The sequence below is a fragment of the Lynx canadensis genome, chromosome B1 (genome assembly GCF_007474595.2).
Source record: "Lynx canadensis isolate LIC74 chromosome B1, mLynCan4.pri.v2, whole genome shotgun sequence".
In the NCBI taxonomy this organism is placed as follows: domain Eukaryota; kingdom Metazoa; phylum Chordata; class Mammalia; order Carnivora; family Felidae; genus Lynx; species Lynx canadensis.
In genome coordinates, this window is record NC_044306.2 from 44,295,227 (window position 1) to 44,317,471 (window position 22,245).

Sequence of the window (22,245 nt, forward strand, 5' to 3'; positions counted from 1 at the left end):
AGTCCACCAACAACAAATACGTATGGAACACCTCCCACGTAGCTCCCTAAACTAGTCAGACACTTAGATGGGATCCTTGCCTTGGTATAGCTTGGAAACTAGTTAGAGAGAAAGGTTTAAAAAAGATGACTAACAGGGGCGCCTGGGTGGCGCAGTTGGTTAAGCGTCCGACTTCAGCCAGGTCACGATCTCGCGGTCTGTGAGTTCGAGCCCCGCGTCGGGCTCTGGGCTGATGGCTCAGAGCCTGGAGCCTGTTTCCGATTCTGTGTCTCCCTCTCTCTCTGCCCCTCGCGTTCATGCTCTGTCTCTCTCTGTCCCAAAAATAAATAAACGTTGAAAAAAAAAATTAAAAAAAAAAAAAAGATGACTAACAAAGTTAAGTGTCAGATCAGTGGGATAGACCAGAAGGTCAGGAGAATTCCAGGGACTGACAGGGCTGGGAGTGGCAGGGAAGGCCTCTCTAAGGGGGAGGGATGTGAGTTTGGCTTTCTTATGTGTCTGGAATGAGCATTATTTAAAATGAGGAAGGTCTAATGGGAGAGCAGCTTCTATGGGAGGATAAACAGAGCCTGATTAGGAGCTGAAAAGTTGAAGGATCAGGGCGGGGGGGTGGGGGGGGGTGGGGGGGGGGGAAGGAATAGGCTTGTAGGGGGAAGAAATCTATAACCATGGCTGAAATTCATTTATTCTGAAAACACGTGTGTTCCTGCTTTTTATTTAGTTTTTAATGTACTCATCCATTCAACAAATATTTATTGAATATCTCTAGTCAGTCAATAAACATCTATTGATCTCCTACTATGTGAACGACACCATGATAGTCACTATTCTTTCACATGCTGGTCAAATAGAAAAATAACAGCTCATTTCCTTACATTTGGGGTGCCGGTGGTTAATCTCATTCAGTATTCCAGCTTCCACAAGTTCGAGGGGTTTTGTGGGGGGTGGCAATGAGGTATCAGCCCTACCTTAACTGACATAGTGACTTGTATTTGTGTAACACTTGGTGCACTGACATCCATTATTTTCTTTGATTCTCATGACAATCATCCAGCTAGGGGGAAATAGGTAAACAAGTCTTGATTTTTTTCAGATGTATAACTTGTCCAAAGTCAACCAGTTTGTAAGTAGGGGACCAGAATGGAGATATCTTTCATACTTCCTGTGGCACACTTCTCACCCTCCCAATGGCCCCAACCTGGCACTCTGGGAGCCTCAGAAAAAAATATAGACTCTTGACCCCTTCCTGGCACAGCCTAGTTCCTGAAGTCTGAGCAGGTCCTAAAATTTGTATTTTTTTAGAAGTTCCCCAGAGGACTAGTGTCCATCTGGATTAGGGAACCATTAGCTTACAGGGGAAGGATCCAGAGGAAAGGGCATCTGAGCCACTTTTCCTCAGGTTCCACAGAGCCTTTTCTTCGGGTATTCTGGGTGGGTTCCGACTAATTTCCAAACCAACAGCATGCCCAGCTCCCATCGCTCACTCTTTTCCTCCTAAAAGTCACTGCAGGTGGAAGACTTCTGGAGGCCAAGAATGGTGCCGTAAAATTCACAGGGCCCATCTTTGCGTGGACCTCAAAACCTAAACTCTGTGGCTGGGGCAAGTGAGATGGAGGGGAAGGGTCTAAAGAGGGGATAGATCCTCTCGTGAATAAAAAAGCTTGTATTTATTGAGTGTTAACTATGTGGCAGGCCCTCATTTAATCCTCAACTCTATATGGAAAGCACTATTATCCACCTTTTCATAGAGAGAAAACAGATTTAGAGTGAATCATTTCCCCAAGGCACACAGTCAAGTGCGACTCCAAAGCAGGGGCTAGCGAGTCCAACCTCGGGATTACAGCGTCTCCCCACCTCACCCCCCAAACCGCTTCTGTGTCCACTGCCTGAAATTCGGGCGCCCTCCTGGCGGTGCTCAGATGCAGGGGCACGCGCGCCCAGGGAGACCAGGCTGCAGCAAAGCAGCCGCAGAGCGCCGCGCCGCTGGGCCCGCTCCCCCGGCTCGGGGGCCGCGGCTGGGAACTACAAGGCCCAGCAGGCAGCAGCAGGGGGAGGAGGAGGGGGTGGGACTAGCGCGGGTGGGAGTGAGAGAGCGAGCCCTCGCGCCTCGCCGGCGCACAGCGCTCGGAGCGCTCCTGCGGGTACTGCTGCGGCGGCCTGGGCAGCGGGCGGCGGCGAGCGGGAGCCCGGACTCTGGTCCAGCCGCAGCGCGCGGAGGAGCCCAGGCTGTGCCCGGAGCTGGGCGGCAACGTCCCGACTGGACCGAGACTCTGCTTAGCGCATTGCGGCGACCTCGCCTTCTCCGGGCGCGAGCGCGCGCCGCAGCTGGAAAAGCAGCGGAGACCGAGGACTTTTCGCCGGTCCGAGGGGCGCCCCGCAGCGCGCACCGTCCTAGTGCTGCAGTCGGGCACGCCGCGGCGCCGGGAACCCCTCAGGGCGATGAAGCCGGGTCTGCGAGAAGCGTGAGGCGCCGCCGCCGGGTTCCGGAGAGGGGGGCCACAGGGTCTGGAGACCCCGGGCGGCGGACGGGAGCCCTCCCCCCGCCCCGCCTCCGGGGCACCAGCTCCGGCTCCATTGTTCCCGCCCGGGCTGGAGGCGCAGAGCACCGAGCGCCACCGGGAGTCGAGCGCCGGCCGCGGGGCTCTCGCGGCCCCGCCAGGACCCGAGCGGAGCCCGGGGGCGGCGGGCCGGAGCCCGGGACGCGGGCGCCTGCCCGCCCGCACAAGCCACGGCGGACTCTCCAGAGGCGGAACCGCAGCGCCGAGTGAGGTAAGAGCCGCGGCGCCCGCAGATCCGGGGCGGGCTTGGCGTCCCGAGCGGCCCCCGGCGCTGGAGCCTCCTGGCTGCGCGCTTCCCCCGCCGCAGCCCAGTTGGGTCCGGCGCCTCCCTCCACTGGTTACGCGCCCCCCTCCACCTCCTGACTCCCTTCCCAGCGCTCTGCGCCCCCCTTTTGTCTCCCCTCCCAGCTCCCCGCTCGCGTCGCCTTCTGCGCCCCCTCCCCGCGCTGGTCCCGCCGCTCCTCCTGCCGCCCAACTTTTCCGCCAACTCGCGCTGGGGAGCTGGCGAGGCGGCGGCGGCTCCGCGGTGAGACCTGGGAGGGACAGGGCCGGGGCGAAGGCGGCGGCGGCGGCTCTCGGTTTCCTCGGACTGGAGAGGGAGGGCGGGAGTGGGCAGCGAGGTGGGGTGTGCGTGTGTGTGTGTGTGTGTGTGTGTGTGTGTGTGTGTGTGTGTTGCATTCCAGCCCATCTCTTTTTAGTCCACCAGTGGGGACTCACCCCAATTCAGCAGGTAGCTTTGGGTGGAACGGTAAAAACCCGAGGTATTTCTGAGTCCTTTCCCACCCCGGGGAAGTCTGGGGTCGGAGTTGCGGGTGGGTGGATGGGGATATGAAGAAGGAAGGAAGTGGAGGGGTAGGTTAGCCTCTCCTCGAATAGGTTTTAAGGAGGTGTCGTCACCAAATGGCTGAAGCGGCTGTAGCGGAGAGCGAGAAAGGAATTCCCTTTTCCAGAGGGGGTTCTTCTACTTAGTCGATCTCAGAAAAGGTCGGAAGTTTGGGGAAGGGAGGGCGCCCAGCGGGTGATGTTAAGCCCCATTATGGGGTCGGGTGGGGGGGGGGAGGGGAACGTTCAGTTCCAATCTGGTTCTAGGAGGTGGGGGAAGGGATGAGGGTTTTGCCCGGTGCGGTTCACTCGGCAGCGCTGCTTGTTGCTTCTCTGGCTCAGACCCTCTGCCCGCCCTGCTCCCGCCTCCCGTTATGTTTGGGGTTGGGAAAAGAGGAACCCTCGTTTGCAGAGGAATTTATTGGCATTGTAGACGGAGTTCATTTAACACATATCCTATGAAGGCAGCCAGACACCTTCGCGCAGGGGTGGAGGGGGTGGTGGTGGTTGAAGCTTGCTTCTTTCTGGGCCCAGAAGCTATTGGTCCACCAAAAAAATTTCTGCGGTGTCTTTTTCCCCCAACACTTTTTTCCCCCATTTTCCAGATGTAGCAGCTGCATCTGGTTCCGTTTCGCCCCACACCGCAGCCACATTAACATCCCTCTCCCTCCCTTCCCCCTCACCCAAATTAAAACTGCTGTTCTTCAACTTGTCCTTACCACCTCCCTCTTTAAAATTTTTTTGAGACTTGGAGAGGAGAAGAGAGAGTTACTCTGGATCCCAAGTTATTTCGAATCTGATGGTGGAGATGCTGTCTAGATTGTGCCGGAAAAAGGCGTCGTGGGAGATGGGGCCACGATTTTAGGGGCGGTGGCACTTGGGAACGGTTCTGCTGGAGGTGGCCTCTTTGGCCATGGGTTTGACCCAGAACTGGCCCTGACGGAAGTTTCTGGAACCATAGCATTCCTTTTTCCGTCCCTTCAGTTAGAGCTGGAGCAGCCAGGGTTTCTGACCCTGTCCGTAGCTCGCCGTCGGTGTCTGACCGCCCCGTGGTGGCGTCACGCGTTCCTTTTCCACCCTCCCTGGAGCGAGCCTGGGGCGCAGCTGCGGGGGGGCATGGGAGGGGGGCGGCCGCTGTTGCTGCTGGGGGCTCTCCTTGGGCGTTTTAAAGTCGTTCTGTGGGCTGGAAACTGAAGTGAGACATTTTACCTCTTAAGGGCTACAGGGTTGAAAGCGCGGCGTTGGATTGTTGAGGGTTTGTGTGTGTGTGTGTGTGTGTGTGTGTGTGTGTGTGTGTTGTTTTTGTTTTTGTTTTGTAATAGCCTTTGAGGTAGGAAAGCACCTTATGGTCCAAAGTTGCGGGAGGGTGGGGAGAGTTGGTCGCTCTCACCCTCTCTTTTCCAGTCTCTTTCAAATTGAAAACACTTCTCTGGTTTCCTCCTTTGGGCGGTAGTTTGGAGGCTGTAATGAAATCGCACTTTCTCTAGACATGGTAATTAAGGTGACTGTTTCCTCCGCAGATGTGCCCTGCCCTTTGCACCTCCGGACCAGCGCTTTTTTTGGAATAGCGTCTAAACTGTAGGACCTTAGCCTTGAGACTGTTTAGCAGAAAGTGGCCATTTTCCCCCTGGGCCCAGCCTCCTGGTTTCCTCTCTGAGGCTTTAAAAGCTAAGTAGCAGGGCCCCGTGGGACGTGTCTCAGTCTAGCTAATTACCCCCAAGCCTGGGTCATCTCCTTTCCTTCCAGTGACCAAGGGAGAGCCATTGCCAACTGTCTGTCCTGATGGCCTGCCCCTCTAATGACTTGTTTATGTATTCCACCCCACCCCAGTTGGGAGAAGCTCCAGGGCTGCCGCTGACCCCTGGAGGAGCACAGGGTGTTTGGGGTCAGGAGGTTGCTGGGGCCTGGCTCTAGCAGGGTTGGTTACATACTGCATCAGTGACAAGCTCCTTGAAATATCTGTTGCATTCACTGTTAGTCATAGCCAAGTGTCAGCTCTTTAATGAGGGCCATCCAGATGGAGAGCCACTTGGACATGTGTGCTTTCACGGCCTGCGTTTACCGTGCCTGTACAAATGCCCATTTTTTAGACGTTTTCACAAAATGGGATTTGGGCCAGAGGGGGCACCGCTTACTTTGGTTCCAAAGTAGACAGCCTTGGGTACTTCTTTTCCTTGGTCAAAGTTCCTTGAACTTAGAAAGTTCCAGTAGAAGAGCAAGTGAAGCAAAAGCACAGGAAGAAATAGAGTAGGAACACTGCAGATGCTGTTGTCCCTCGTGTCTTGAGGGAGATTAGAGTACATCAAGGTATACCTAAGCCTGAGCTAGCTTGGACTCCAGAGGGCAGGAAGAGCACACTGAGCATTGAGTAGGCAGATTCCAGCCATGGAGACCCAAGGAAAATCTGCGGGTTTTTGCTTTTAGTTGTATGCTTTGTGTTTGGGGCATTGACCTGAAAAAAAGACTCCTAAAGCAGGGGATTTGCTCCCATGAGCCAGCTTCTCTGAACACACTCTACTTGCCTCCATTTTTAAATCTCTTTCATCAAGATGGCTGTTAGGGAAGAGCTTCCTGAGAAAGTTTGAGCCTGCTAGAGTCAACGAAGGTAGATAGAATTGACTCAAATGTCTTGTTCTGAAAAAGCCTCATCCCTTCAGATGAGTTTAATTTCCTCTTGGGAAATTTGCCTTGCATTTGTCTTCCCAAGAGCTTTGTCAAAGGTCTGGATGCACCAGGGACTGGTGGGAGTCCAGATGTAGAGCTTTAGAGAAGATTCTGGTGTTTCCAGAGAGGATTAAATTCCAGACTTGGGCCAGCATATGTGCTTTTTTCCCTCAGCTTGCATTTACCTTAAACAGAAATTCTCTGTCACTACCACTTCTTGCAATTAAAGAAGTTATATTTGGTCTTCCCTATGCGCCCCCCCCCCCACCTCCCAGGTAAATAGCTGTCACTTGGGTGAACAACTCCAAGAATATGGTGAATATGGTGGTGTTCCACCAGTCCATTTTGTCTTCAAAAGCAAGGTTTCCCAGGTTATGGTGGAGCAATTAGTATTTCACTTATTATTATTAATTTTTGGTATACCTCCCTCCCAAGGACATTGGACACATTTTTTATAAAGACTCAACATTTATAGTGTTTCCATTGGGGCACCTGGGTGGCTCAGTCCGTTAAGCGTCTGACTTTGCCTCAGGTCAGGATCTCATGGTTCCCGAGTTTGAGCCCCGCATTGGGCTCTATGCTCTCAGCATGGAGCCTGCTTTGGATCCTGTGTTCTCCTCTCTCTCTCTGCCCCTGCCCTGCTGTGCTCTCTTGCTCAAAAAATAAATAGGGGCGCCTGGGTGGCGCAGTCGGTTAAGCGTCCGACTTCAGCCAGGTCACGATCTCGCGGTCCGTGAGTTCGAGCCCCGCGTCGGGCTCTGGGCTGATGGCTCAGAGCCTGGAGCCTGTTTCCGATTCTGTGTCTCCCTCTCTCTCTGCCCCTCCCCCATTCATGCTCTGTCTCTCTCTGTCCCAAAAATAAATAAAAACGTTGAAAAAAAATTTAAATAAATAAATAAATAAATAAATAAATAAATAAATAAGTAAATAAAATATTGTTAAAAAAAAGTGTCTCCCTTGGACCAACAAAAATTTTACAAGCTGAGCTGCATAACTTTTTTCAGGTGTCTATTAATTATTTGCCCTGGTACTCTCAACAGTGAGTAGAGAATACTCACTTTGGGGGAGTGCGACCATTTCTGTTAAGAAGTCAGTCTTCTTCCCATCTAAAGGGATGAACGTTTTGATGTTACTTCCTCAATTCTGAGGAATCAAAATGTTAGAAAATGTCTCATTTGGTATTTTTTGAGATAGAGTTTGGCTGGCTAAGAAAGAGTACTTGACTATTGCTTTTATGTGGCATTGGCAACCTCTTTTCCTCAAGAGTATCTGGGGGCGCCTGGGTGGCTCAGTGGGTTAAGGGTAGGACCCTTTTCGGCTCAGGTCATGATCTCACGTTTTGTGAGTTCGAGCCTCGAGTCAGGCTCTGCAATATGAAACCTGCTTGAGATACTCTCTTCCTCTCTCTCTGCCCCTCCCCTGCTCTCTCTCAAAATACATAAACTAAAAAAAAAAAAAAAAAGATGATCTGTATCAGTTTCTTTTCAGTCAGCCTTTCCTTCATTCACTTACTCATCCAATTAACAAATGTGTCAGCATCTGCTATGCAGATCGTGGGTGCTAAGGGTATTAAGCGAAAGTTAGTCAGGCACAGACCCTGCTTCTTAAGGAGCTTGCGATCCCATGATACTTTGGAAATTCGGAGGAATGAGAGCGTCAGCTAGAAGGCTCAAGAAAGACTTGTGGAAGAGGTAGGGGGCTTTTTTTGTTTGTTTTTTGTTTTGTTTTTGAGGTGGGATTCAGAGAATAAGAAAGCTTGGCCCATTAAAGATGGGGGAAGGGCAAAGAAGAGGGCAGAGCACGAAGATCGCCTAGGATCATGCTGTCCCATAGAAATAGAGCACGATGGGTGGCTCAGTCCATTAAGCGTCCGACTTCAGCTCAGGTCATGATCTCATGGTTTGTGGGTTCGAGCCCTGCATCGGGCTCTGTGGTGACAGCTCAGAGCCTGGAGCCTGCTTTGGATTTTCTGTCTCGCTCTCTCTCTGCCCCTCCCCAGCTCACACTCTGTCTCTCTCAAAAATGAGCATTAAAAAAAAAAGAAATAGAACACGAGCCACATGTAATCTTAGATTTTTCTAGTAGCCATGTTTGAAATTCAGAAAAAAGAAACAGGTGGAATTCACTTTCATTAATTCATTGGTTGAGATTTTAATAATCTATTTAACTTAGCCTCATAAATCCAAAATGCTATCATTTGAACATGTAACCAATGTAAAAAATTATTGATGAGATACTTTACCTTCCTTTTTTTCACACCCAAGGTTTGAAGTCTGGTGTGTATGTTTCACTTCTAGCACGTCCTAATTATTAGCCACATTCCAAGCAAGTTCTTGGCAGCTACAAGTGGCTAGTGGCCATTGCATGGGGTACCTAGGTCTAGAGGATAGGGTTTGAAGATAGTGAGAAGTACCTTCGTAAAGATAGGAAGTTTGTGTCTTCTGCCACCAGTTACCAACGTCTCCTGAGAGTGCTGGCCAGGAATGACTCAAAGCACAGTGTCTATGATTCCTTACATGGATTTGTACTTAGGAGAGGGCAGGTTCTTTCACCCATGCTGCCCATGTGATCTCTTAACCACCTGTGATGGAGGCTGGGCAAATACCTCCTCCAACAAGTGGGGAAACGCAGAGGTTGTGTCCCCCCCTCCAGTCCCCAGTTGAGGACCTCCGTGCCCAGGTGGGGTTGGTGGGGGCGGGGGGGGGGGGGGTGCTTCAGGTCCCCGGAGACCTGACTGGTATGGGAGAGACTGAGGGTAGAGCCAGCTGCAAGGTCTCTGAGGAAGCTTCTGAGTACACCTGCAAGGCTGCAGGTCACATCTGTCCAGCAGTGAAGGAGGGAGACTGTCCCTAGGGGATTTTAAGAATTCATTAATTAGTAGAAGGAGAGGGGGGTGTGGTAAAGGAAGAGGTGACAGTTCTAGGGTCCCAGACAGTATGTGGATTGGTGGTTTGGGTCACCGTGTTTTCTGTAGGTTTGTGGAATGGGGACCCTTCTCATTCCAGGGGTTGGTGCTGGGAGGCTGGGTTTTCTTGATGTCCTTTGTTTCACAGATGTGGGACTTGAGGCCCAGAGAGAAGCACCTTTTTGGGGTTGAGCTGGAGAGAAGCAGCTAGAAGAGTTTGACATGCACTGATAGCAGAGCTGAGCACAGCCAGCCACACCTGTGAGGGAGCCGGAGAGGCTTTTCGGGGGAGAGAGTGGCTGAGTGGTGGTGGAAGCCGCCTGTCTGCTGCATTGAAAACAAGCTTAATCGCCTCAGCATGGTACCACCCTTTCCACTGGATACTGAAAATTCATTCATTACTCTGGTGGTTCCTGTGATGCTTAGGTTCTTAGCCAGGGGTACCTTTCTGGATGACAAGCCTGTATCTTTTGTTTGGTGTATCTTTGGGGGCATAATGAGATGTGGGATGTGGCTTACAGACGCCCTGTTGTAGCAAGCATTGCTTCTGTCCCAGGCCAGGGACCGTGCCCCATCCTCGGCCCTTAGACGGTCCTAGACAGATCTGTGATCTGCTTCCAAGGGTCTTCTCTCAGGCGAAGGAACTGAGAGGCTCCCATCTCCAGAGCTACCTTGGGTCTGTCCATGTCTGCTTGGTTTCTTTATGACACAGAGATGCTCTTTGGAGAAAATGGGCTTGCGCCAGATAGAGCCAGATTTGCTTACCCCTACATGCCCCCTGGGCCCTGTCCTTTAGCATTAAAAACGAGTGATGAGTGTCCCCGTGCTTTTGCCTACCAGCTGCATAGCCAGGAGCAAAGTACTCGACCTCTTGGAGTCTCAGTTTCCCCATCCCTTAAAGGGGAATAGTAATTCCTACCCCCAAAAGTGTATAGTGAGGAAGAAAAGATGTTTTATAAGTATAAATTTTACCTAGTACATGCTTCATGCATAGTAGGTGTTCAGTAAATATCCTGTTCTGTCTCTTCAAGTCCCTTTCCTAAATTTAGAACATTGAAAGAGAAATGTTTATTTATTTAACGATTTGAAGTTATCAAATTTTAGTAAAGCCCTGGAAGGAAGCTAGTGGTAGTACATGCCTCCTCCCACTAGCCAGCGCCTGTGAACGAAGCCAAGAATCTGGGGGGTTTTCTGCCAACCGGGACTGACTCACTCATGGGGACTGACTCACTCATGAGGGGCCCTGTCTGCTCCAAGGAGGCAGGGCTGAAGCACCACATTAGGGCATGTTCCGGAGAAGTGGATTCTCCAAATAACTTGGATGGTTCCTTGGAGCATTTAGGACAGAAGCAACTTATAATATGGAGACGTCACTCCTACCCCAGTCCAAACAGGGCCCAGAAAGTCTTAGCACTTGGTAAATGCTTAGCAGCAGCAACGATCCTATCCTTAAGACCCTCAGTGGGTATTTAAAATTTTACCGCTCCAAACCTGAGGAGGGTAAGGGGCTACAGTCCGTGCTTTTTGGAATGGGTCCCGGCAAGGACCTTCGTATTCTTCAGCGTAACCATTTTTGTCCCTACTTGTGGATTCATTTCTGCTAGACATCTTGCAGCGTCGGGGAGGGGCATTGCGTCCACCTCGTGGTTCTGTGCTTTGAGGTCCTTTATGAGTTGGTGAGAGTTGTGTTCTGTCCATACGGGAACTTCATAGAATCAGAGGTCCCTGCGATGTGTGTGGTGTTAGAGACCAAAAGAAAGAACCCAGGAGATCACTCACTGCAGCTTCCTGGTTGCACAGGTCCAGAGAAGGTCAGCGTTGTACTGGTTTCCCAGTCCTTGGTTTGTTCGGAATTCATCTTCTCTACCCCTCACCAAAGGGCTGGTTTGCCCTGGAGGAAGTGCAGTGTGTACTGGAGGGGCACCAGCACGCAGGGGCCTCCCGCAGCCCCACCACACTCTGCGGAGCCCTTGCCTGTGAAGGGGCGGAACTCTTGGGGATTTTCACCAGGCTCTTTGCTTTCCCAGCACAAATCATCTTGGGGCTTTTGCCTTGGAGGACTTCACGACAATTTTCCCAACAAGGCTTGCCATGTAGCCCACACTCAGGAAGTAGTCGGAGAGCTGAATTAAAGCACTGTTTTGTCTAATTAAGGCCTATAACCTCAAATTCAGTATTGGGGCAGGACCACAGTTCCCTTCTTTGTGCCTTAAGAGTAAGTTTTTGCTTTAAGCACCCTTCTGGACAGGGTGACTGTGCGACCCACTTTAACTCCTTTTTCTCCTTATCTCCCCCCTCCCACGCAGACTCTCCTAACTTTTTGGTTTGTTCTTTCCTTAGAGTCAGCTTGAAAAGGAGGATCAAGCTCAAGACGGAGTCTCCATGGAGGTGTGGAGCCTGGTCACCAACCTCTAACTGCAGAACTGGGATGTGGAGCTGGAAGTACCTCCTCTTGGCTGTGCTGGTCACAGCCACACTCTGCACTGCCAGGCCAGCCCCGACCTTGCCCGAACAAGGTAAGGCACGGGCTGAGGGGTCAGCCTGGACTCCTGGGCCTCGGAGACCTGGCAGGCTAGGACAAAGGTGATGTTGTGGTTGACCGGGAAGGCAAGGCTCCACCCCGGATGGAGCAAAGGGCTCCTTTTTGTAGGAGAGGCTTCCAAAATACTTGGGCTGGTTTGCACTTGGCTATAAACACACCCAGCTTCAGCAGAGGCTGGGGTCATAAAGGCTAGTGACGTCCATTTGCCAGAGGTGACCTGCTTAGGGCGGAAATATATGCTTTTCTCTTCCTGAAAAAGAACTTCTGATTGGGATCTAAGAGCTGACTCCCCAACCTAGATGACATATAAAATGGGGCACAAGTGACCTATGAATTTGTTTGTTTAGCACTTGGATGTTGAGGGGTGTGGGAGCTTGATAAAGACCTCTGGCTTCTAGAAAATTGTTCCAAAGACAATTGTTCCATCGTCTTTGAGGGCTGGCAGTCATGGCCACGTGCCTGCCATTTTGCCGTCCTTGGCCGTGTCTGACAGGCTGTGGTTGGAAGCCTGCCGAGCGGTTTGCTTTGGATACGCACCACTGGAGGGATTTCAGAGAGACGGAAAGCCAGGGAGCATTATGGTGCATGGATGCTCCTGGAGATCTATAGCTTCTTACAAAGTCGGACATTATTAGTAACGAGAAGGACTTGCTCATGGGATTTACTGGAATTGTGAAAGTACTTCATGGAGGTTACAGGTATATAACACACCTAGTGGCTTTCAGGGGCCTGTGAGAACCCACTGTGAGAACTTACTGCTGCCAAAGGGTAGTGTGGCTTGTGACTCGGTGGCTCATCACACAAATACGAAGGTTGGCAGGCAGTGGGCGAGAGGCTCAGGTGTGCACGTGAGGTAGTGGCTGAGTTTAAAGAACCATCAGTCTCAACTGTCGGGACCCGTTTGAGTGATAAATCATGAGTGAAAATATTTGTCTACTCTTATGGTGATGGGGAAGATCACATGAGACTTTCTGGAAGGTGTGCTTGGGTGGACCACACAGACTAATGTTGCATTCGGAGACAGAGCTGAACGTAAGACTTGAGCTAGAACATGCCAGAGACCCAAAGTGGGAGAGATCATCTCTGCCCACAGGGAGTTTATTATCAGGGAGATAAGTACAGAGGTAACTAAATACAAGGTAGACCGTGTTTTAACCACACAGTGGAGTCATAACAATGCAGTGGGAATGCAGAGGAAGAGGAGAGCAGAGAGCCTTTGAGATGGATCTAGAGGGATGGGTGAGGGTTTGTTGGATGACAGCCAAGGGGGTTGGTTTGGAGGGGAATGGAGGGCATTCCAGGTAGACTAGCATGAATGAGGGTGCTGAGGCAAGATGTATAAGGTGTATACAGAATGACTTGCCTGGTGAGTAGGTAGTTGTGGGGAGTAATACCTGGAAGAATTGAATTGCGTTAGCATATGGAAGGCCTTAACACCCTGCTAAGGACACTATGCTTAAACGAGTAGATACTGGGAATAAATGGGTAGATACTAGGAATCTCAAAAAGTTCTGAGCAGGTAGTGATGTGGATCCAGCTTTCAGAAAATTAACTTGGCAGTTGAATTTGGATAGATGGGAAGAAGTCTGTGTTTGAGTCCTGCTCTGCCATTTAATATCTGCATTACTTGCTTTGACAAATTACTCAAGCACACTAAGACTTAGTTTGCCCATCTTTTTTTTTTCTTTTTAATGTTTTAATGTTTATTTATTGTTGAGAGAGAGAGAGAGAGACAGAGTGTGAGGTGGGGAGGGCAGAGAGAGAGGGAGACACAGAATCCGAAACAGACTCCACGCTCTGAGCTGCCAGCACAGAGCCCCTTGTGGGGCTCGAACTCACAAATGGTGAGATCAGACCTGAGCCAAAGTTGGACACTTAACCGACTACGCCACCCAGACACCCCTTAGTTTGCCCATCTTTAAAATGGGGACAGTAATAAAGCATTAAATGAGGTACCCAGATAAGACACCTACAGGTAAAGTTTTGGTAGTTATTACTGCTGTTACCACAGTTGCCAGACAGAGGAGTTAGCTGTTTGTTTAGCTGTTTGTTTTGAATGTCTAGCTAAAGGAAGGAACCAGAGTGGGGGGCGTGAGTTGTAAAGGAAGGGAAAACCAGCAGACACTATAGAAATAGAATCTGTGGGTTTCAGTAGGTTGGCTGTCAACTCTGGGTGATTCGAGACAGAGACAGAATGAAAGTAAAAGGAGTGAGTTAGGGCAGAAGGTTTATGAGGAGCAGAGATTTGGATCAGCCACAGTGTAGACGGTAATAAGGGAGTCCAAAAAGCAAGGAGGGCTTGGATGAGGTTTGAGAATATGAATTTATGTTGGGCCCTAAAGTGCTTTTTTTTCTTTTCTTCAACTTTCTCTATCAAACTCCTTTGCCCTTGAGAAATGGAGAATGGAGTAAGTGAATGGTATGGGTCTCAGGCCCAAGGAATTGTGGGGTGGGGTGGGTGTGGAGAGTTTCACTGAATCCACTGGCTGTGGATCCTAACTGAGAAAGGAAGTCCAGGCGGTGATAGAGGGTGGAGCCAGGGGGCTGAAGGTTTTGATGAGGAGGAAACACAGGCCAGGAGCAGAAGGGAGGGAATAGGGAAGGTGGAGGGGGCTATTAGGAGGGCTCTGCAGCAGTGAAGACTGAAGTCAGACCGCCATTTAAAAAAAAAAAATCAACTGAGGCATAATTTACATTTTGAAAAATAACATCCATTTTTTAAATATAATTTATTTTGAGAGAGAGCACAAGCGGGGGCGAGGGCGCAGAGAGAGAGAAGGAGAGAGAGAATCCCAAGCAGGCTCTGCACTGTCAGTGCATAGCCCCACTCGGGTCTCAAATCCACAAACCATAAGATCATGACCTGAGCTTAAATCAAGAGTCAGATGCTTACCCGACTGAGCCACCCAGGTGCCACAATACACCAATTTTTAAGGGTATAGTGTGTTTTGATAAATATAATGTCCCATGTGACTACCACCCCAGTCAAGGTAGGGAACATTTTCATCACCTCCAAAACTTCCCTCTGGCCCCTTTGCATTCAGTCACCTATGCAGCATTGACCCCAGCAACCGCAGATCTACTTTCTGTCACTATAGACTAGCTTTGCCTCTTCTAGAATTTCACATAATGGCATTATGTGGTGACTGTGTAGCCATTCCCCGGTTGATGGCCACTTGGGTTAACAGGTTTGGTTATTATTAATAAAGCTCCTGTGAACATCTGTGTGTAAGTCTCGTGTGGACATAAGGTTTGCTCAATTGCCTTGGTTTTGATTTTGGCACCACTTCTTACTGTTGACTCTTGGGAAAGTTCCTGTGTGTGGAACTTCTATAAAATATAATGATAATGAACATCTGCTCCCAAGATCCAATAAGAATGTGTGCAGAGCTCTCAGCACAGTGCCTGGCACATGGTCAGTGGGCAATAAATGACAGTTGTGAGTGCTTTTTCCTGGGACCCCACAGAAGACAGCACGTGGTGAGGGGCTTGTTCCCTGGGTGGTGTGGAATGCCTTAGGACACAGATGTGGAAGTCCACTGGACTCCGGGGACGAGTCCCAGATCCCTGTTTGGTTAAGTCCCCCTGTGGGTGCAGTGTGGCTCTTTCACAGAGCTTTACCCCTCCTGAGCTTTGTGATAGCAAAATACGTGCCCCCCACAGTCTTCAGAGAATTGCTGGGAGGTCATTAGGGAAAATCTGTTCCTGCGCTTTGTAAACCATAAGGTACCCCACAAAGGTAAAGTATCACTGTATGGTCTTGGCCCTGCTGATTATTAAATAATAATGCTGCTATTGTCCTCAGAAAAGACTATAATCTGTGTATAAAGGGTTTGTGCAAAAGTTTAAACCCCAAACTCTGCTCCCACAGAGAGCTTTTCCCCTTCAGAAGGGCCTTCTGTAATTGTGTGTGTGTGTGTGTGCGCGCGCGCGCGCGCGCGCGCGCGCGCGCGCTGGGTGCCCCTCCCCCAGTCTGCAAATGCTCCTGAGGGAGTAGGGAGGGCCTGGAGTTTCTGGCTGTCCTTGGAAAGTTGATTTAATAAGGGTTCCAGGAAAACCAGCCTCCCTTGGTCCCTCCCTCTCCTTTCCTTTCTCTAGTTTGGGATCGTAAAGAGGCTAAGCTTGTTTCAGAGCAGGTCTTGAGGAAGGAGGGAGAGGGAGTTGTGTGGAAAGACTAAACCTGGGTCATGGGTGGAGGTGCAGAAATGCGCCTTTAAAAAGAGAAATACTGACTTGAAAGACATTTTGAGCTTGAGGAGGGTTGTGTCTGTGTATTTTTCTCTCCTTTAGAATAAGACTTGGAAAAGCACGTGGGTGAATCCAAAACTGCTTGCTTCTTGCAGTTGGGGCTGGGGGTCCTGCCCCCTTTCCAGTAGTAACGTGGGTTAAACACCCCAAACCCCATGGTCAAGGGGACAGTGTGAGACCTGCAGTCTCAAAATACTTGCGTACATACTCAGAAACCTGCAACTAATAAGCGATTTAATGGGCTGGGGTTTTCCTGCTCCTCCCACCTACCCAGATTTGAAGGAGTCTGGTGGCCGGTTGAAGGGGGAGAGGTTACCCTTAATGGAAAAGCCGCACGTTTCCATTTCTGGCTGCAAGCCCCCTCGATGCCGGGCGCCACAAAGCAAGGCTTTGTCTTTGTGTTCCACAAAACCTGCACCCGTGGTGGGGTGGCTACAAGCAGTACCAGAGACATTGCCCCAGCTTCAGGTGGGAGGGCCCCGGCCACCCCAGACAACCCACCAGGGGGTCCCACAGCTGTCTTTGGCCTTAAGGAGTATGCATTTCAGCCTGGCTGCAGGGGGAGCCGCAAATAGGTACCAGAGGGTATCCCACTGCCTGCCTTGGACAGGCTGCAGCTGATTGGTATGGCCGGGGCACCAGTGTCCCGTGGCTGTACTGGGGCACACATCCAGGAGCGTCCCTCTGCCCCATCTGCCCCCCAACGTCATTTCTTCCTGTCTGCTTTGAATGCACACTGGATGTTCAGGAGGAGTTTCTCCTCCCGCAGCCAGAAGGCGAGTGGAATCACGTGGAGCAGAAGGCGACGTTGGGTGACCCACTTGAGAACAAGGGTGCAGGATTTAGGTCGGTAGAAATCTGTAGGGTGCTTACCTACCAGGTTTCCCCCGAGGATCCACTCTGTCCCACATCCTTTTCCCCAGAGTGGAGGCCCGAGTGTTTTTGAAAGGGCGTGTTTGCAAGTGTTCCCAGAGCTGAGCTGAACAGGGTGGGGGTAGGGAGACCCAGTGCTCAGCCTGTGAGAGAATGTGAAGGAGGAGCACTCACGTGTCCTGCTTGACCACGCTGGGCAAGTGCAGCAAAGCCACTCCAGGGCTGTGTTCTTGGCTCTGGCTTCTGCATTGCTACACTATTAGCTTCACTGATTTTCCACTCTGGCTTTGCCAGCCAGCTCCCCGAAGTCAGGGAGGAGGAATTTCTCAGGGAAGAACAAATGGCTGTCCAGAGCCCTTGCTGCGGGTGGGGGAGGGGAGGGAGCCCAAACAAAGAATCAGGCTGGGATTTTGTCACCTGGTTTCTGTGACTACCTAGTCTGGGGTGGGCGGGAATTGAAGAGAGAGCAGCCAAGGATTCCTTTGGACGCTGTGGCCCCAGCATGGAGGTAGGTCAGCAGGGCTCAGCCAGGGTGCTTGCTCCTGGTCAGGCAGAAGCAGTGAGTGATGGCTTGTGTCTGGGGTGGTGATGGATGGCCTTGGGAGAAGTGAGTTCTGGGGAGTCATTATCCGGGAGGGCCATGTCCGGGGTCAGAGAGCCTGACCAGCAGCTGCGCCCTGTTTTCACAGCGCCTGGTTCCTCTGAGGCCACTGGGAGCTCCAGCTCACCCTGTAGACACCACCTTTGCCTCTTCCTTCCTTCCCCGAAGCCTGGAAACGAGACAAGTGTCTCCCTGCTGACCGGGGAAAGTCCAGCTGCTCTGGCGCTCCTGGTCTCCCGAGTTCAGCTGCCCAGGCCTCCCTTTCATTCTGGAAAGATGGCTCATTTACAGACTTACTGCAAACATTCTCTTCTCTCTGCCCACTCACCCTACACCCTCCCCTCTGGCCCCAAGTGATTTAGCTGAAAGTTAAGTGCTCAACGGGGCTCTTAAGGGCCTGGAGTAAATCCCAAACTGTTTCCTCCCAGAGAGAGGCCTTCTGGAGCGCGGCTGCTCCTGACTGTGGAGGTTTGCTCTGACTTCCAGCTGGTGACAGCCAAGTAGGGGAGACAGTTGCCTGAAGCCCCCATGGTGGGCTTGTTGCCGCTTTTTTTTTTTTTTTAATTTTTTATTATTTTTGTGAGAGAGACAGAGTGCGAGCAGAGGAAGGGGAGAAGGAGGCACAGAGTATGAAGCAGGCTCCAGGCTCTGAGCTGTCAGCACAGAGCCCGACGTGGGGTTCAAACCCACATACCTTGGGTCATGACCTGAGCCAAAGTTGGAAGTTTAATGGACTGAGCCACCCAGGTGCCCCTGGGCTTGTTGCCTCTTAATGGTAGCTCCTGTCTCAGAGTTCCTCTTTCCTGGTTGTCAGTTCACTTGGACTCTCATCTTTCCCCTTGCCAGATGAGGTGCCCACTGCCTTCATTTAAAGACTTTGCCCCTTGCAAACTGGGCAGCGCTGGGGTGAGGCATCTGTCCAGTTAGTCCCAAGCGCTGAGAAAGATGGGCTCTGGCAGAGCTTGAAACTCAATCCTCCTTCCTTATCCCACACACTATGGCGTGGCTAAGCCTCCTGGGATGGGTTGTGTAAAAGGAGGTGAATGGTGGGGCAGCCGGCACCGCCATTTGAGCGAATGCGGCTGTGTTTCCCTGGCCCTGCACGTGCAGGCGCTTGGAGCCTCAAGTGGGTGAGAGGGTCAGGGAGTTCGGTGAAGACAGGCCTCAGTGGTTATGAGCTTGGGGCAGGGAGAGAGGTTAAAATCCACCAACACTGAACTTTCAAATTTGAGTTTAGTGTTTAGCCCTTCCTAAGTTTTTCTCTAGGATTGAAAACTAGCCTCTGGCTGATGGACCCTTCATTCTGTCAGTCATTCATTCATTAACAGATTTCTCCCTCCCTCCTTTCCTTCCTTTTTTTTTTCTTCTTTCTCCTCCCTCCCTCCCTTTCTTCCTCCCTTCCTCCCTTTCTCCTTTCCTCTCAGCCAGCCAGCCAGCCAGCCAAAACAAGACTTCCTTTTCCTTCTTTTATACAATGTATTTATTCATACATAACCGTAGTTTATCCTGGTCCCTCAGTAGGAAATGTTCGCCCCTATCTTTTTCTCCTTTCACTTTTTGTAATTCCTACTCTTAGTTGAGGGTTTAGCTTGGATTTAGCTTGGGTTTAGCCTAAGGCATAGCTTGAGGGCCACCTACCCCTTGAAGCCTTCCTCTTGTCTCCAAATTAATCACTTCTTTTAATCCCTCTTTCTGTTTAACTTTCAAGCTGGCACTTTGCCTTAATGTTATATGGAGCTTTTTTTAAGTTTATTTTTATTTATTTTGAGAGAGAGAGAAAGAGCAAGTGGGGGAGGGCAAGAGAGAGAGAGAGGGAGGGAGACAGAATCCCAAGCAGGCTCCACACTGTCAGCCCAGAACCCGGTGTAGGGCTCAAACTCACGAAACATGAGATCGTGACCTGAGCCGAAATCAAGAGTCAGACCCTTAACTGGTTGACTGAGCCACCTAGGCGCCCTAGAGGTTTTTAACATATGGTTTGTTTCTTCCTCAGAGCAAAGTTCTGAGCAGTCAGAAAGAATATTTTCATTGCTGTTTTAAAACACAGCTATTTGAGGGGCGCCTGGGTGGCGCAGTCGGTTAAGCGTCCGACTTCAGCCAGGTCACGATCTCGCGGTCTGTGAGTTCGAGCCCCACGTCAGGCTCTGGGCTGATGGCTCAGAGCCTGGAGCCTGTTTCCGATTCTGTGTCTCCCTCTCTCTCTGCCCCTCCCCCGTTCATGCTCTGTCTCTCTCTGTCCCAAATAAATAAATAAACGTTGGAAAAAAAAAAAAAACACAGCTATTTGATATGTCATCAAGGTTTACCATAGGAAATTTAGAAAATACAGACTTGTAAAGAGAAAAAGAAAAAACTATTCCCATCATCTAAAATTAGTCAATGTTAACTGTGAATCTATCTCTTTAGACTGTTTTTCTTGCATTTATACAAATGTGACTTTTCAAATATGGAATTTATATGGCATATACTGGTTTTTAACTTAACCACATAGGTTTTTTTGTTTTTTTAAGTAAGCTCTATGCCCAGTGTGGGTCTTGAACTCGTGATCCTAAGATGGAGAGGTACATGCTCTACCAGCTGCCCCAAGCATGTAGTATTTATTGCCAAGCAAAGAAAATTGTTTCATTGTGCTTAATAACTACATAGTATTCCATTGTGTGGGTGTGCAAAATGTATTTATTTACCCAGTCCTCTACTGTTGGGCATTTAGGTTATTTTCAATAGTTTGCACTTAAGTGAACATACTTTTACAAATAAAATTTGTCCATATTTCCAAGGATACTTACATTCTAAAAATCTTGATTACATACTGACAAATTTGCCACAGAAAGGTTAAGCCAGTAAAACTCTTCTAAAATAATAATAAATACTATTTATTGCACCTTCACAGCCTGTCTGCTTTACATTTTTACATCTTTACACTGATCCCATGGCCATAGGTTTTACTCCCATAGTCAGATGGGGAAACTGGGATCCAAGGAGTTAAGTAACTTACCTGAGGTCATAGTTGGTGAAACGTGGAACTTAGATTCACACTCAAGTAGGTCTGATTTCAGTATTTTTTTCTAGTCCCTAGAAAAAATAGTGTATTTTTTACACTATGTTCCTATATCAGATTGGGTTTCCCCCCAGAGTTCAGACAGACGAACATTTTATTTTTTTTTTTAATGTTTATTTATTTTTGAGAGAGAGAGGGAGACCCAGAATCTGAAACAGGCTCCAGGCTCCAAGCTGTCAGCACAGAGCCAGACGCGGGACTCAAACCCACAAACCGTGAGATCGTGACCTGAGCCGAAGTCGGACACCTCACTGACTGAGCTACCCAGGCACCCCCAACATTTGGATTTAAACATTTCAATTTGCTGGGTCAACCCTTCTCTGTCCCACAGGAATCAGGCTCCACCTCCCTTTCTGGGTAGGTGTGCAATTGGGGTAAGGGCAGCTGAGATGCTTGCCTTGTAGCATTTCTTGTGTGACATTCTTCTCTCTGCTCAGAGGTTATGCATGGGTCATAAGTCTGTGAGCTGCCTAAAGGCAGGGGTTCCCTAGCCTAGAATATTCAATAGAACAAAAACCCCATGGAGGCTGCCTTTTCTACTGTAGCAGAGCCTTCCTACTTGGAGAAGGTCTAGGATCAGAGGTCCCCAAAGTGTCAGATGCCACACCTGAGTTTTCTTCGTAGGTCACACTTATTCTAGAATGTGGTGGTGTTGCCCAGACATACAAATCACCTAGATTGCTTCTAAAATGGTTGTGGTCCAGCGGTGTCTGCTGGGTGGAAATAAACATGTCAGAAGGGCTCACTGAGGCTAAAGCACTGGCATTGTTTTGAGGCTACCACTATGTATATTTTTAAGACATAAGGAAATACAGGGGTGCCTCGGTGGCTCGGTCAGTTCAGTATCTGACTCTTGATTCGGGCTCAGGCTATCATCTCACGGTTCGTGAGTTCAAGCCCCACATCAGGCTCCTCACTGACAGTGCAGAGCCTGCTTGGGATTCTCTCTCCTTCTCTCTGCCCTTCCCCTTCTCATGCTTTGTCTCTCTCCCTCAAAATATATAAATAAACTTAAAAAAAAAAAAAAAGACATGAAGAAATACAAAAACAGGGACAGAGATCCTGAAGCTGTTGGTTGTCTTAGTGCCTACTAAGATATTCAAGACATTAATGTTTTAAACAAAAATATGTATTATATTGTGGTTGGGCTAGTCACAAATAATTACAGGATTTAAAAAATCTAGGGGCGCCTGGGTGGCTCAGTCGGTTAAGCGTCTGACTTTGGCTCAGGTCATGATCTCACGGTTCATGGGTTCGAGCCCTGTGTCAGGCTCTGGCTGATGGCTCGGAGCCTGGAGCCTGCTTTGGATTCTGTGTCTCCCTCTCTCTCTGCCCTTCCCCTGCTCATGCTGTGTCTCTGTCTCAAAAATAAATAAATGTTAAAAAATAATTTAAAAAAAAATCTATATTAATTTGTGGTATACTGTCTGAAGTGTGCCCCAGGAATAGGACATAGATGTATTAAAAGTTGTTTGACAAATATCTTCTTCCATTTCTGTTGGTAACTATCTGTGTAACCTGGGGAGAAAACACCAAAAGTCCCCCATTCAAGAGAGGCCAGGACAAATGCCTTCCCCTCCCCTAGCTTTACCATGGATCAGGCCCAGTCCTGGCCAGTGTTATCTTTTTTTTTTTTTTTTTAATGTTTATATATTTTGAGAGAGAGAGAGAGAGAGAGTAGGGGAGGGGCAGAGAAAGAGGAAGAAGGCGAGAGAATCCCAAGTAGGCTCTGAGCTGTCAGCATAGAGCCCTAAGGGGCTGTGAGATCATGACCTGAGCCAAAATCCAGAGTCAGATGCTTAACCAACTTAACCGACTGAGCCACCCAGGCACCCCCCCTTGGCCAGTGTTATTCTTACCAGACATATGCAAATACAGCAAATGACTCATTAAAGAAGTGTCATCAAAAGACTGCATCAAGTGGGGCGCCTGGGTGGCTCAGTCGGTTAAGCGTCCGACTTCAGCTCAGGTCAC

General features: G+C 49.8%; 1 protein-coding gene across 10 annotated transcripts in view; it reads left to right on the forward strand.

Moving 5' to 3' along the window:
- The first annotated feature begins 2,701 nt into the window (after positions 1-2,701).
- FGFR1 (fibroblast growth factor receptor 1) overlaps positions 2,702-22,245 on the forward strand; it is a 50,990-nt gene continuing 31,446 nt past the window's right edge. For 3 of the 10 annotated variants that reach the window (XM_030312611.1, XM_030312613.1, XM_030312614.1), the window contains exon 1: positions 11,290-11,465. In XM_030312611.1, the coding sequence (XP_030168471.1) occupies positions 11,378-11,465 (88 nt within the window). In that variant the 5' untranslated portion in view covers positions 11,290-11,377. Of the gene's footprint in view, positions 2,770-3,067; positions 3,085-3,476; positions 3,543-11,289; positions 11,466-22,245 lie in introns of those variants that run through there. The other 7 variants (XM_030312615.1, XM_030312616.1, XM_030312609.1 and 4 more) reach the window with 5 other exon arrangements.